The sequence below is a fragment of the Choloepus didactylus genome, chromosome 1 (assembly GCF_015220235.1).
Source record: "Choloepus didactylus isolate mChoDid1 chromosome 1, mChoDid1.pri, whole genome shotgun sequence".
In the NCBI taxonomy this organism is placed as follows: Eukaryota; Metazoa; Chordata; class Mammalia; order Pilosa; family Megalonychidae; genus Choloepus; species Choloepus didactylus.
Genome location: NC_051307.1, coordinates 118,129,516 through 118,144,530, shown reverse-complemented (window position 1 = coordinate 118,144,530; position 15,015 = coordinate 118,129,516). Strand labels below are relative to the sequence as shown.

General features: G+C 34.7%; 1 protein-coding gene across 4 annotated transcripts in view; it reads left to right on the top strand.

The window, feature by feature from the left end:
* NAALADL2 (N-acetylated alpha-linked acidic dipeptidase like 2) overlaps positions 1-15,015 on the top strand; it is a 1,146,579-nt gene that overhangs the window by 274,343 nt on the left and 857,221 nt on the right. The window contains exon 2 of one of the 4 annotated variants that reach the window (XM_037840444.1): positions 10,231-10,327. The exons of the other annotated variants lie outside the window; for them this stretch is intronic. Within the exon in view, the coding sequence (XP_037696372.1) occupies positions 10,231-10,327 (97 nt within the window). The remainder of the gene's footprint in view (positions 1-10,230; positions 10,328-15,015) is intronic. 4 annotated transcript variants of the gene reach the window in all.

Genomic DNA, 15,015 nt, shown 5'->3' with positions numbered 1-15,015 from the left:
AAAGCCATCAGGAGAAAGGGAGGAATTTTCACTGATGGAATGTTAAATCACATGGGGTGTGCCAGTACGGCTTTTCAATGCTTGCATTTAGCTTTACAGCAGAAATAAACTCTGATAAATAGAACCAAACCTGAGAACAAACCTGGGGCAGTTGGGGGTGGTGGTGGGTGATAAGGAATACTAATAGTTGGAAAAAGGACTTTGACATAAAGTACCACCTTTATTCTGTGAGATATATGACATTATCAGGCCAAAAGTGAATTTAAATAATTTATCTTTTGTTGTCCTCAACCTATATTTATTTTTCGACTGTATACTAAACGTATGAGTGGTTATATTCCTACTTTCCTTAGAATTGTTTTGGCCATGTTTTATAATACTCCTATGACTTATAATTAATCAACAGTTGGTAATTAAGAGAAAGAAGACAGAGTGTTCAATCCAAATGGACATTTTAAGATATACTCTAAATCCTGAACATTTTAGCCATAGTTTTAATATCACAATAATACTTTGGGTTTTAGAAATTCTTAGAGTGAAAAATTATGCCTAAAATTTGAAAAGATTGAGATGTTATTCATTATATAGTGTTTGTTTTATGGAATGGGAAACCTAAGCCAATTACAATATCATATTAGCAATGAGAAAATTTCTGAGTTGATGTGTTATTGGCCATTGTAATTTATTTAAACCCATTCAAATCAAAAGAGAAAACTTTTCATGGATTTTCTTTCTCTTTAATAGTCAGTTTACAGGTTTAGCTGATCTATGTCTCTTCCTAAAGTTTTGTGGTAAATTAAAATTGATTTTTGAATCCACAGCATTTATAAACTCGGTTTTTTTTTTTTTTTTTTTTAAATCATCATTTTATTGAGATATATTCACATACCACGCAGTCATACAAAACAAATTGGACTTTCGATTGTTTACAGTACCATTACATAGTTGTACATTCATCACCTAAATCAATCCCTGACACCTTCATTAGCACACACACAAAAATAACAAGAATAATAATCAGAGTGAAAAAGAGCAATTGAAGTAAAAAAGAACACTGGGTACCTTTGTCTGTTTGTTTCCTTCCCCTACTTTTCTACACATCCATCCATAAACTAGACAAAGTGGTGTTTGGTCCTTATGGCTTTCCCAATCCCATTGTCACCCCTCGTAAGCTACATTTTTATACAACTGTCTTCGAGATTCATGGGTTCTGGGTTGTAGTTTGATAGTTTCAGGTATCCACCACCAGCTACCCCAATTCTTTAGAACCTAAAAAGGGATAAACTCGGTTTTAAATAAAAAATAAGAAGAGATTAAAATGCCATTGAGTAAATAGTACAATACTTCTTTTTTCTAGCAATGTACCAGTCATCATATCTATTATATATTAGAATTACATTTTCAGAAAAAAAAAACTATTTCTCTAACATTTAATGAAAAGAAATCTGACTCCTAGATACACACACACACACACACACACACACACACACACACAGCTCTTGAGGGCAGAGCTTTTCACGTTTCTCTTAGACTTAGCAAACAAACAAACAAACAAGAACTGGTGTATTTAGCATTTACATACTATTTGTTAGGCTTGTGTTTTTGTTTTTTGTTTTTCAATTAAGCTCCATCATAGATGCAACAAAAGTTAGGTATATTTTCTTAGCATACTGCCATCAAAATCACTCCAAGGTCCTTGGCAATTAGCATATAGTAAACTTGGATTTATTTTTACTTTTTAAAATAAAAGATATGAATAAAATAGTTTTCAAGTCATATGTAAAACTCAGAGCATTTGCAACCGATAATAACATGTTTTATCTAACATAGCTCTGTCATACCAAATCTGGAAGTGTGATGTCAACATAAAAAGAGAATGCTTTTAGGAAAGCAAATGTAGATATCTTCTATATTTTGATGGGTTAAAACAATGGTTCATTTAGAAAGTATTTTTTAAGCCTATGAGTTTTGAGAATGTCAAGGTCTTTAAATGATGGAGAGAGAATGGATGGCATTACTACTTGGATAAGTTATTTGCTTATTCTGCTTCTCTCAAGTCAGATTCAAGAATTTCAACAATTTGATTTGCTCAGAATGGCCTCCCAAATTTCAGCAGTGTCCAGAGAGAGATCACAGAACTAAAATAAACTACCTGTCTGTGGTGTCTCAGAAATGAGTATGTGAGTGGGGCTTGGATCATCAAAATTAATTAATTAAGCATAAAAAATAAAATAAAACTAGCCTTGAGGACAATGAATTGACATTTTGTAATCATCAAATGATGTGTCTTAAGGAGAAAAGCAGGCAGGAGATAGTAAACAAACTGTTAAGCTATGAATAGACCAGTCGTACATAGGGTAGCAGTGCCACACACAAGAGAATGAAGACTTACTCATGTGTCTCTTTTATTCAATACTCTATAATGTCTAAATCGAAGTTTCTAATGCATTTTTTAAAATGCGAGTTATAAAAATCTGCAGTAGGGTTCTGGATCAGTGAGCACTGTCAGGATAGATTATAGTTCTGCCTAATCTTTGCTCTAACAATATCATGATAAATGGAGAATGATACCAGCTGCCCATTTATCTCCAAAGATTACTGCTTTGATGATATTGATTCTTCCTGTGGCTCCTTAGACTCAAGATTATAGTTCAGGTACTGAGATATAATCGGTTTTGTAATGTGTGTTCTTAATGTGGTCCAATTTTTACCTCTTTGGCTAAGATGTGCCGGTCAATAGGAAGAAATTAAATAATTGTTTATTATAAGATGAGGATTTTTGCAATTAAAAATACATTTACTTTTGTGTCAACCGAATAGTACCCTCAAATTCCTAAACTGTACCCATACATTCTTCAGTGGGCATCGTTGAGTATCTATTTACAGTGCAGAAGATAAAGGGGTGCAGAAAATTTAAAAATACTTAAAATAGACTTCCTTCTTTTACAAACCTTAAAACCTGTTAGGAGGTGGGGGGTAGAAATGTTGGAAGAGACAAAATGATTGGAATATAGTACAATATATTCAAGTATTATTGGCACATCTAGGTAGGAACTAATGATAAGTTTTTGAAAAACAGGCAATAGCTTCATGGAGGTGTGATTAAAAAAAAAAAAAAAAAAAATGGAATGAGTTTGTTTAGAAGGAGTTTTCCAGGTAGAGAACGGGGCTATGAGAATTCCAGGCACACAATTTAGAGATACAGAGTAACATGGAGTATTTTGGAACTGGTCATTTGTTCTTTGTGGCTGGACTGTAGGGTATATATATAGAGAGAGAATGAAAAAGAGAAGGCAGAGAGTGACAGGGATGGAGGGAGGGGGAGAGGAGGACAGGAGAGAGGTTGTGGTCAGATTATGAAAATCCTTGTATGTGATCCTAAAATGTTTTCCCCTCCCTTCCCATCCCTTGCTCTCTCATTCCCTTCCCTTTCTATTGTTTTCAACCTATCAGCTGAGGGGTCATACAAGCAGGCACATAATTTAGAAGAAGAACAGCAAACAGTGTTGAGGTTGACTTATATAAGTTAAACAAGTATGAGGACATAAGAAAGCTGTTGCAGTAATTCAAATGAGTGCTACTGAGGTTGAAACAAAGCAAAGTATGTGAAAAGAGAATGTATATAGAGAGTATTCAGAGGTGGCATCAAGAAAGCCTTGTCTTTCCTGATTCTGTTTTCCTGACCCTTAGGAAAAGATGATTTTAGGATAAATAATATTTGTTTTCTATATTTTCCATGCAGTTATTTAAGAGCCATTTTCTAGGTGCTGAATTTAAGCAAAGCACAATGCTATGGACTATAATGTAATTATAACCCCTGTTAATGTGCTATTTTTCTGGTGTTAAAAAACATAAAAATATATCAAAACAAATCCTCTAAAAGGTATGGATTTCTAAAGTGTTTATAGAAACATCTGTTCTTCTGTACTTAGCAGTTTATTCATTTGGGAGCTGTTATTAAAGCAGAGAGCTTAATCTTATAAAAAAGGACTGTTGTTCCACTAAGCTAGTATTCATGCAGTTCTAACTGAGATGACAAGAGTGAAGGCCATTAAAAAGTAATGCTTAAATCGATCAGAGATAATGAAATTGCATTGGCCCAAGTATTAATCAATTTTAATAATTGTGTGTTATAATGGTCTTGCAATAAAAAAGGCTGTTATTTTCAATTCAGCTCACTTAAGCATTGTCTACATGATTATAGCACAACTGGCTGAAAAGTGTAGCATTTTCAACACCTGTGCTTGTTGACTTTTTTTTGTCTTTGCAAATCAAAACAAAAATTGAGTTGGCTGATTGGCTGATAAAACTATCCAAACCAACTCTTGTATTGTCATATAGATATAACCTTAAAAAATTAGTCGTTGAATATAGCAAGACTAATTTGGTTAATAAAATATTGGTCATCCAACTAATGGTATCTTGATTCATAAGTCTTTTGTAAAGCTATGAATTAGTTTACTAAAAGAATTATTAATGGAGTCCTGGACAACTCTTCTTTTTTCTCTCCTAGTCTCCTTTTTTATCTCTACTTTTTGAGTGGTATCCAACATTCTTATGAATGGTTATTAAAAAGTAACTTCCTTTGAGTTAAGTTAATATTTTTCTCTGATGTTAACTGGAGACAGGTCATTGGGTCAAACCTGCTCCCATAACACAAAGGAATAGAGACGTGCCAAAGGCCCATGAAGATCTGATGAGTGTGTTAGTGATGGTTGGGTCACCCTCTAGTTGCAGACTTGGTAGCTAACTTGTCTCAGAGTCTTTAACTCCAGATATTAACAAAGAACAGACATAAGTGCAATTTTATGATTAAACCTTTAAGTTTAATTTACTGCTGCCCTTGGCTAGTCCTTGGTCTGTGAGGTGAGGAGAAGGGAGGTTCTTAATCAGAGCATGGGGCAAACTGATGGAAAGGGAGAAAAGTAGGAACCTGTCTCAGTGACCTCTTCTGGATAGGGAAGAGGCAACACTTTCATTAGTGGATTTCGCTGGTTACAGCTATAACCTCAGAATGTTTCCCCCTATTCAAGCTGTCTGAGAAAGATAGCTAAGGGGCACTCTCTTATGAGCAGAGATAGATATAGTTGCACTTATGGGCAGGATCCAGGCAGTTCCAAAATGCAATTAAAATTTAAGCCTACATTTACATCAACGTCACAACTTTGTTTTTAAAAATTTTGGGCCCATGGGCTTCTGTGATATTAGTTGGTAATGTTGACACCTCCTATGCGGAGCCTCAATCCAAAGAGCGTTGAGCCAGGAAACTCCAGACTCAAGGGTGGACTTTTCTGAAAATTTCCTCTTCAATTTAACTAAGATGTACTCTTTAATTCACTCTTTTTTTAAAATAGAGGCTTGTACTTGGGAGAGACTCTTGGGTGTAGAAAAGACAAATAGGACAAGCCACGCTACTTTTCACTGGTGTCTCTTTCCTATTCTTTCCTTACCAACACAATGGTAACACATGGCAATAGTCAAAAAAGAAATAAGAATAACAAATAATTATGCCATCTTGAATTGATAGTTGATTAAACTCTGCTTTGTATTGTTAGGGTCGCTAGACAGTGAAGAAATGGGACATAACTTTGTGGATCCCACTGTTACAAAGAATTTTTTGTTATAAATAAGACCCTGACTATACAGATGTAAACTTGGGTCTATGAATGTCTTGGGACAGAAACGGATGCCCATTCTGCACCCTGGTTGGTTGGCACTAGGCCAGTGTAATCAACAGTGATAAGGATATGTGATAGGTTGATTTATGCTTTGGAAAAACTTGATGGCAAGGATACTTGATGAGACTTCCTGATTTCATGTGATCATGAATCAAGCATTGATTTTGGCCAAGGTCTTGTTTTTCTGTTCAGTACTTCTGAAAGGTGTGGTGAGACATCAAAGTATGAAGTCTCATTTTCCAAATACTTAGGAATGGGTGGGGTGAGTCTTCAAATATTAAATGCTAGCAAAGATCGGTTAGAGGACTTCAAGAAGAAAACGGATTGGCACGTCATTAAACCAAAAATGGAGCTGTGACTATCTGAGAACAAATAGAAATTATAATCTATAAACTGGCTTGTTCCCCTCTGGGGTTTGACTCAGAGTAGCTTTCTCTTTATCACCTCCTTCTCCATGGCTCCCAGCCCATCCCCACCAACATCATGCATACTTTTTGCATTTTCTACTTTAACAAAAATTATATGGAATTTTTAAACATTTTTAAAAATTATTTTAAAATTATTTTGAAAATTACCTTAAGCTAACTGGAAGAAATTGAATATGGAGATATTTGCTGATCTTAGGGTGCTCAGGCTTTAGAACTATGCATGAACTGATGAAGTTCGAGACACATCTTAAAGCTTATGGAGGGTATAGGGCAGTGGTCCCAAATCATGATTTCTTTCATGAAACCTTTTTAGGTTTTCAGTGATTGGTAGAGTGCCTATCCACACTGGTGCTTGGCTGATCTGCCCAAATACAAATTTGATAATGTTCTTGACAACCCCATATTGTTTCCTGTGGCTTACAGAGAAATGCCCAACTTCTTAATTATGACTTCAGGACATAACTTGGATCCTGTCTCTATTTCTAACTTCCTCTCTTTACTGTGTCCCTCAAATGGGCTACTAGTTTTCCAGATGCACCCTACTAGTCACTGTCCCAAGGTCCCTCGTTGAAGCCACTGCCTCTGCCTCAAAAGCCCTGCTCTGTATGCCTGGTGAATACTTACTCATCTTTCAAGCATCAGCTAAAGCATTTCCTCTTCTGTGAAACTTTTTCTAATCCCTTCCAAATCCTCTGTGAAACAGAATTGATCATATTGGATTTTGTGCTTTGACTATGTAATAGTACTCAGCACTAAACATTCTTGATTATCAATTTTGTTTTCTTCAAGGAGACAGCAAGTTTCTTAAAAGTGAACATTGTATCTTATCCTTGTGTTCAGTTTGTTTGCTTGCTTTTTGTCTAACAGTATATGTGTATTTTTTTCTCATGAAGGGGTAATTTTTCCTCCCTGGCAAAGTAAAAAGAAGACTCAGAGTAACAGTTGAAGGTACTCTCTAAATCGAAGTGATGTTGGTTCAGGTGCTCAGTGTTAACATCAAGCCCAAGTACACTGTAAATTCCATTTCTTATTCTCAGTGTCTTGGCTTTCTTTCTCAGGCTTTTCACCTCATGATCACAAGAAGACCACTGTAAATCTAGGTTTCTAGGATGGGCTAAGGAAATAAAGGCAGCAGTGGCTACATGAATCACTTTTATCAGGAAAAGAAAAGCTGTCCCAGAATCCCTCAGGCTTTCACTTCACAGTTGCCAGACTTCTGCCACATGGCCTCCCCTAGCTGCAAGAGAATCTTTTTCATTCTCTTTATTGAAGGGGTCAAGAAAGAAAAAAATACATTAGTAGCAAATTAAGTAAAATGTTTAAATAATAATAATAACACATGTTAAATAACAGATGCAAACAGAGCAATATAGATATTCCAAAAATGAAGAGATCATAATTGGTTGGAGTAGGGATTGTATTCAGGAGAAGCTTTATGAGATAGGGCAGACCTTAAAGGTGAATAGAATTTCAACAGGTAGAGATTGAAATAGGCAATATATTGGTGTAGAGGGAGGAGTGCTAAGCAGATGAATAATTGGGAAAATGTGGGTGCCTGTAGGAAGAACAATCAGTAGTCCATTTCAGTTTGGGCCCAAAGCAAATAGATGGGAATAGCAGGTGATAGGTCAAAACATACTCTTGGTGCTAGACGGTCGACTTTGTATTTAGAGAGATTAATCTATTTGGCAGATTTGGGTGAAGCGAGTCAGAGAGGAGATGGGAGCTAGTAGATATGTAGACCAGCACTCTCCAATAAAATTCTCTGAGGTTATCGAAATGTTCTGTGTCTGGGCTGCCCAATATGGTAGACACTCACATGTGAAATTAGCACTTGAAATTTGCTAGCACTTGAAATTTGCCTATTGTGACTCAGGAACTGAATTTTTAATTTTATTTGTTTTTATTCAGTTTAAATTTATGCTTAAGAAGCTACAAGTGCCTGGTGGTTACCGTATTGAATAATGCAAGGTACAGCCTTGTGGACCATTTTAAGTAGAGTTTGGTTTTTACTCTGATCCAAATTCTTTTAACAGGATCATTCTACCATTATGTTGAAAATAGCCTGAAGCTGGGGAGTGCAGAAGCAAGGAGGCCAGTTAGGAGGCTCTTTCACTAATCTAGGTAGTGGTTGTGGGTGGCCTGTACCAGGGAGGTATAAATGCATGGTGATAAGAGGTTGGAATCATCATATATATATTGAAGTTCAAATCATCAGGATTTTCTAATGGATTAGATGTGGAATGTGAGAGTAAAAGAAGTAATAGAAGATAGAATAGGGGTAATGGAAAGTAATTCTGCAATTTTTGTCCTAAGTAGCTAGAAGAATAGAAAGTTCATAACTTCATAACAGATTTGGGGAAGAATGGGAGCTTGAATATGGACCTGGCAAGTTTGAGATTCCTCCAAGCCATCTAAGAAGATGTGTGGAATATATAGTTCAGCAGAAATCTATCTAATCTGGATATAAAAATTTTAGATTTGTTAGCATATTAGTGGTGTTTAAAGTCATGAGACTAAATGAGATCACCAAAGGGGTGAGCGTAGATAGAAGAGAGATGAGATACAAAGCTGAGCCTGGAGGTGTTCCAATAGCATTTGATGGGCAGGACCAGCAAAGGAGACTTTTAAGGAACTGCCAGTGAGGTAGGAGGAAAACAAGGAGAGTGAAGAGATTTGGAAGTCAAAGAGGATGAAGTGTTCAACTTGGTCCAAATGCCCCTGATATGCATATAACAATGAGGTCTGGGAATTGACTATTGAATTTAGCAAGGGGGGCGAGGAGGTTATTGTTGATTGCAACAAGCATAGTTTCTGGGGAGTGGCAAGGACAAAGGCTTGTTTGGAATGGTTTCAAGAGAGACTAAAAGAGGAATCGGAGATGGTGAGAAAAGAATGGAGAGTTGTTTAATTTAGAAAAAACTTAAAAGTTGTAAATAGATTCTGGTTGTGTAGGATATAGGCTTGAATTTGATAGAGGTAAAGGAAGAAAAGTACATTTTAAAGAAAAGTACATTTTATTGGTTCTTGGATCAGCTGAACTGTCTCACGGCACACAATATTGGCAATTTCACTGATTTAGAGCTGTCTTGTTAACTTTATCATCCTGTCAAACCAGTATTTCAAAAGTAACTGAATAATTCCATTTCTTTAATTCAATCTTAATTCAAAGGAATGTTAAAGGAAAATATTTTCATTTCAAATTAAGGGTTGTTGCTTATTTCTGAGGAAAAAAGTATGAGCTTTATATATCATAATGGAGAGCTTTATTGCAATTAAAAAAAAAAAAAAAAAAACAAATGGACAAAGTATTTTTTCCCCAGCTGTTAAGCAGAGGAGTTCATCAAGGAAAATGTTTTTAATACATAAATTTGTAAGTTTCCTAAATTTTGCAGATAGAATCATAAATGTTGGCAACTGAAATCTCATGGATAGTCTAGACTTAACATAACTCAGAGATTTAGTACTACTCAAGGGCATTCAACTCATTCAAGGAATTTTTTTTTTTTTTTTTTTTTTTTTTTTAGTGAGCATCCTGAAAATTGAATGTGAGTTGTTGGCCTTGCTGAAATATTATAGTTAATGTTGTGAACACCTAAGGCAGAAACTTTTTCAGTTAAGATGGGTCTGAGGGCAGAAGAAAGGGCACACTTAGTTGAAACTGCTGGAAGTAGCCTGAGAAACCCTAGGGCCATTGCTTCACCTCTCTTTAAGTATGTCTGCAGAAGTATTGATCTACTGGCCACTGCTCAGGGACAGTCTTCTCACATTGTGTTCATAGGTGCACCCACCTTAAGAACATATTCCTGAACATCATGGCATATCATTCAGGATTAGGTAAATACAATCAATGATTTCTCCTATCACATCATCACCCACCCCCGCCTTCCCCTCCAAAGAGAAGTATTTTGCTTTAGGTCGTAGATTTCATCTCAGACAGTGGTATCTCAGATGAATTAGAGCTGCTCTGGGAACTTGCCCTTCTGGTGAAAGGATCACCAGGGTAATTTCTAGGGATTCCTGAAGGTGACGTAGTAAATCCATGAGTAGTAGAGAGATTTACTTTCGGACTGACATGGGACATCTTCTGACATTATAAACTCTGTTCATTTGGTCCATAAAAGGGCTCCTGCTGGCAAGCCAAGAACAAGCCTGTTCCTATTATGTGGTTGTCCATAATGCCCACAGAATCAGAAGAGGAAGAAATGTTATTTCTCTCAGGTATTCTATTCTTAATTGGACTTTTTGGTACTCTTATCTGAAACTATTACTATTAAGTGACCTTTATATTGTTACTTTTATGCTGACTACACCTACTTTGCTTCAGTAATTTAAAGGTTATCATTATTTAACTTTTCATACTACTTTTATACTATGAAATAAATATTATGAAAGATGTGCCATAAAAAGATGGAAATAAATACATAAGCTATTAATAATATTAGTTGTATTATGGTACATTTCTAGGTCATCACTTTAATTCTTTATACTTTTATGTGTTTTTCATTTTTATGCTGTATGTATTAATAATCACAAAATACATGAAAAGAAATAGATTGTGTGTGGAGTGCATGCTTCTCTGAATGTAATCATTACTCTGCTAGATAATATACAGGGTTGCCAAGATTCCTCTCCCAGATGATCTGACAGCATTATTGAAAAGCAAGACATAAACAAAGGAACATCTTGGAGTATAGTTTATGAAATTAATATATTGTTTACATTATGTTTATAGATACTTTAATTGAGAAGGAAGTTTTTGTTAGTAACATTAATTTTGATCTTTCTTTAGAAGGAAGTTTTTCAGGTTAACATGAAAGGAATTTATGATTTTCATATTCTTAGATATATTAACAGAACAGTTGAATAATTTTTCAGCATTTGGAACAAATGAGGTAATGGCCAGTAAAGATTGACAACATCAAAAAATCATAAGACAATTAGAATCATTGATGACTAGAATTAATTATGATTTGAATAATGATTCTAATCATAATGTGATTAGAATCATTTCCCCAATTTGCCCTTTTTCCCCTCTTTTATGTTTTTAGTAGGCAATTCTAAAACCTGCCAAGATTTATCTCTTATATTTTACTCTGTATTCTTATCTTTGCAAAGGAGATTGGGAAAATGCCTTATTCTTTTGTTCAGTTCATTTGGAAATTGAACAGCAGTTTTAGTGGAATACAAGGAGAAATGCAGTTTCAGTATCCAGATTTAGATATGAGTGAATTTAACAAATAGAAGTGTGAGAGGGCTAACATTCTTTGCATACTTGCTGTTAACTGTTAATTTCTTTTCTGATACTTCTGAGGAGTGTTTCTTTCAATTGTATAATTAGAGTGATGAAGCGCCATTAAATGTCATTCGGAGTGTCTTTGTTTCAGTAGACTGCTAGCTATAAAGTACCAGTGCATCCTTCACTTTAGATTCTTTACAATTTCTATAGATTCGTAGGATCATAGAATGTTAGCACTAGAAGGGATCTTAAAAGTCATCAAATTCAATGTGTTTACTATTAGATAAGGGAACAGAAGATCAGAAAGAATGAATAATTTGCCTACTGTCAAAAAACTAATTGGTCATCTTTCAGGCCTGTAATTTAAACCGATAATTACCCAGATAATGCCCTGACACCTGGCTAGTGGTTTTCTGTGAGTCTATATGGATTTATATGCAGGATGTTGTTTGAGGGTCCACACACACACACATTTATTTGTGGTGAATGTTTTCTGTGTTTCGTGACTTGTCTGCAATCATTAGAAAATGTTTACCTGCTACTTTTGTCTTGATTTGATTTCTTTCTCCCTTTATATCTTGTAATTCATGCTCAAGTGTATTGTGACACATCACTGAGGAAATAGAGGTCCCTTGAGAATTATCTTAGACAAATATCTTCAGGAGACTTTGCTGCCAAGTTTGACATCTACTTGGTACTTTTTTTTTCCTATCTGCAGGGTCATTTGTGCACACATTTATATCGTATCCCTGAAAGTGATAATAGCCTACATAAGACATAGATTTACTTCATCATTGACTGCCCAGCTTCAATTTGATTCTTATAGAAGACTCTGCTTTGTAGCTTAAAAATGTACAATAGCTGTCATATACTGATGCTATGTGTCAGATGTTTTGCATACATTATTTCCAATTTTCAAATAACCCTAAAATATAGGGATTATTTTTACCAATTTACAGCACTGAAGACTGGTTGACCAAAAAATACATTGAAATACAAATGCCATCTCTGTTTTCAGTAGTTCATAAAATAACCTGAAGACTTTGGATAGGTGTTAAGTAAGAGAGGTACAATAGAATCCTAAACAGGAAATAACTAAAAATTTGATAGTACACATCACTGCTCTTAAAAGTGCCCCCACCACTTCCACCCTAAGTGAAACCCATTAGACCTGTCTACCCTTTCTGTCCTGGCCTGTTGCCATATTGCTGGCTTCTTTCTATTTTGAACACTGGTTAAGTTTGGGTTCATCATTGTGTATGCAGCAGGGAGTCTTAATAAGTTAAGTGCTGAATCCTAGAGGTGATATGCTCCAAGTAATTACAGTCAGGAATTAGCCTTCAAAAGAGGCAAAAACTGAACTCATTAAATCTTTAAATGTAATGGAGTCACATGCCTTTTGCCACTGACCCATATCTCTTACCTATTTCTGGCATACTTATTTCTCTTTCTTCCTGCTAGGATGATTTCAAGTTAACTGAGCAAAATGCCTATGCGTTTCATCAAATAATAAAGCATATTATCAATTTAACAAAATTAATGATTATACAGTTTTGAACATGTTATAGTACAAATTAGAAGAATAAAATACAACTGCGTAGAGTAAAACCATGATATCCTATATTAATCAATAAGTGAATTTTGCCCTTTTTTCTCTTTATTTTTTTTTCTGTCCATGTCATTTAGATACAGAGTAATATTTTTTTTTTCCTTACGGTGTCTAAGGCCTTTTATTTAACAAAGAGATGGCTCCTATTCTACTAATGCAAATAATCAGTTTTGTTCAATAAACTATTCCCTTAACAATTTAAGCCCCTATGTGGAAGATCCTCTATAAATGTTCTAGAGAACAGTTTTTCCCAATGGAGGAATGAGTTAATTCTCAGTTAATGTGAAGAATTCTAATAGAGCACCATCATTACCTGTGAGAGGTTTGTTTCAAAATCATTTAATATACTTGCCAAGAAAATAGATGATTCATTGTGTTGGGAAGATGAATGTGGGTATAAATTTGTTGTAACAGTAATAGGAAAATCCTTGAATTTCCTTTGTCAATATCCCTAGCCTCCTCTCAAGAAATTATATGCACAAAAGCACATATAAACATAGAACTGTATAGTAAACAAATCTAACAAACCAATACTATAAACGTTGTAGTTGGATTTATGTAGGCATATGATAATTTTTAACACACAGCCACCATTTAAACCACCTAAAGTAATTAACAATTGCTGGTTAAAAAAAATCAGTAAAAGGAAAGATACAGATGTCAGTGAATTCCATCACTCAGTTCCTAGAACAAAAGCATAAGTAGAGATTTATGGATGGAATTCAGTTATATGAATATTTATCTTTGCCCACAAATGATACATCTGCCTTTTTATTTTTGGAAATAGAACATTAGCTTGCCAGGAGTTATTTTTAAAGTAAAAGCCTTATTTGACGAATCATTTCAAATAAATATTATAATCTGTATTGACATATGCAAACACAAGGTCACTGTGACCTCTTAACTACCAATGCTGGTAGTCATATCAAAGTCTTTAGAAAGTAGAAATATGCTAAATAGTGTTGCCCTACATCAATCAAGTTTTTAATTGGTAGCAGATTTTAAAGTTTGAAGTCAGTTTTGAAGAATAGCTTCATTACTGTGAAAATCCCTTTTAGCATTTCCAGGAAAAACTACTGGATTCTGATTTTTCTCTTTAGGCATGCTTATAAAAATGTTCTTCACAATGTCTGTAGTAACAGATTATAGAGGAGCAAAGAGATATGGAAATAAGGTTCTTTCTGACTATCTCAATAGCCTGCCTCTAAGTCCTCCAATTGGTTCTTCCCTCTACAGCTGGAACAACTTACTTGCCACACGCAGCCTCAGTGCCACCCCAAACCATCCTTCTTGGGGAGGGTTCAAAGCACTGGAGTAGTTGAGCTTTAGCCATGTTTTTGCTGATGTCCAATGACCATATAAACTAGACACATTCACTCCTCAAAAACCCACAAGACTGTTATCGATAACTGCGTCAGAACTTCCTATCCCCTTACAAGATGATATGCAGTATTAAAACAGTATTGAACGCCGTACGATAAAATTTAGTAGTTATAAGCAAATCTCTTTCTTTTATACCAGAGAAAAATAAATATTTGTCATTACACAATAATAATCTCCCATTATGAAAAATTTGAATAATGCATATGTGTAGCTAAAAGATAGCTTCTTTAATCCTACTACAGTTAACATATTGATGTTTCTTTTGCACAGATATGCATGCTTTTAAAAAATGTTACATTTGTATTATGTATCATTTTGCCCAGTTTTTTTTAACCTAACTTTACATATTGTAAATTTATAGTGCATTCTTACTAATTATGTTTTTACTTTTTTCTTGGTGATTGTTATTTAAAGTGGTCCCATAAAGTGACATCTCATCATTCCTTTAGCCATCATTTATTTCACATCCTTTAATCATTTATTTCTTATTGTACATGAAAAGTATCCTCACTTTTTCAACCACATAAATAATATTTCTATAAAAAATCTTATATGTAAAATATATCCTATATTTAGAATTGTTTAGACTAGATTCCCACAAGTGGGATTACCGTGACCAAGGGGTGACCCAATTGGTAAATCTCCTGATAAAAATATTATCAAATATCATCTTTCCCA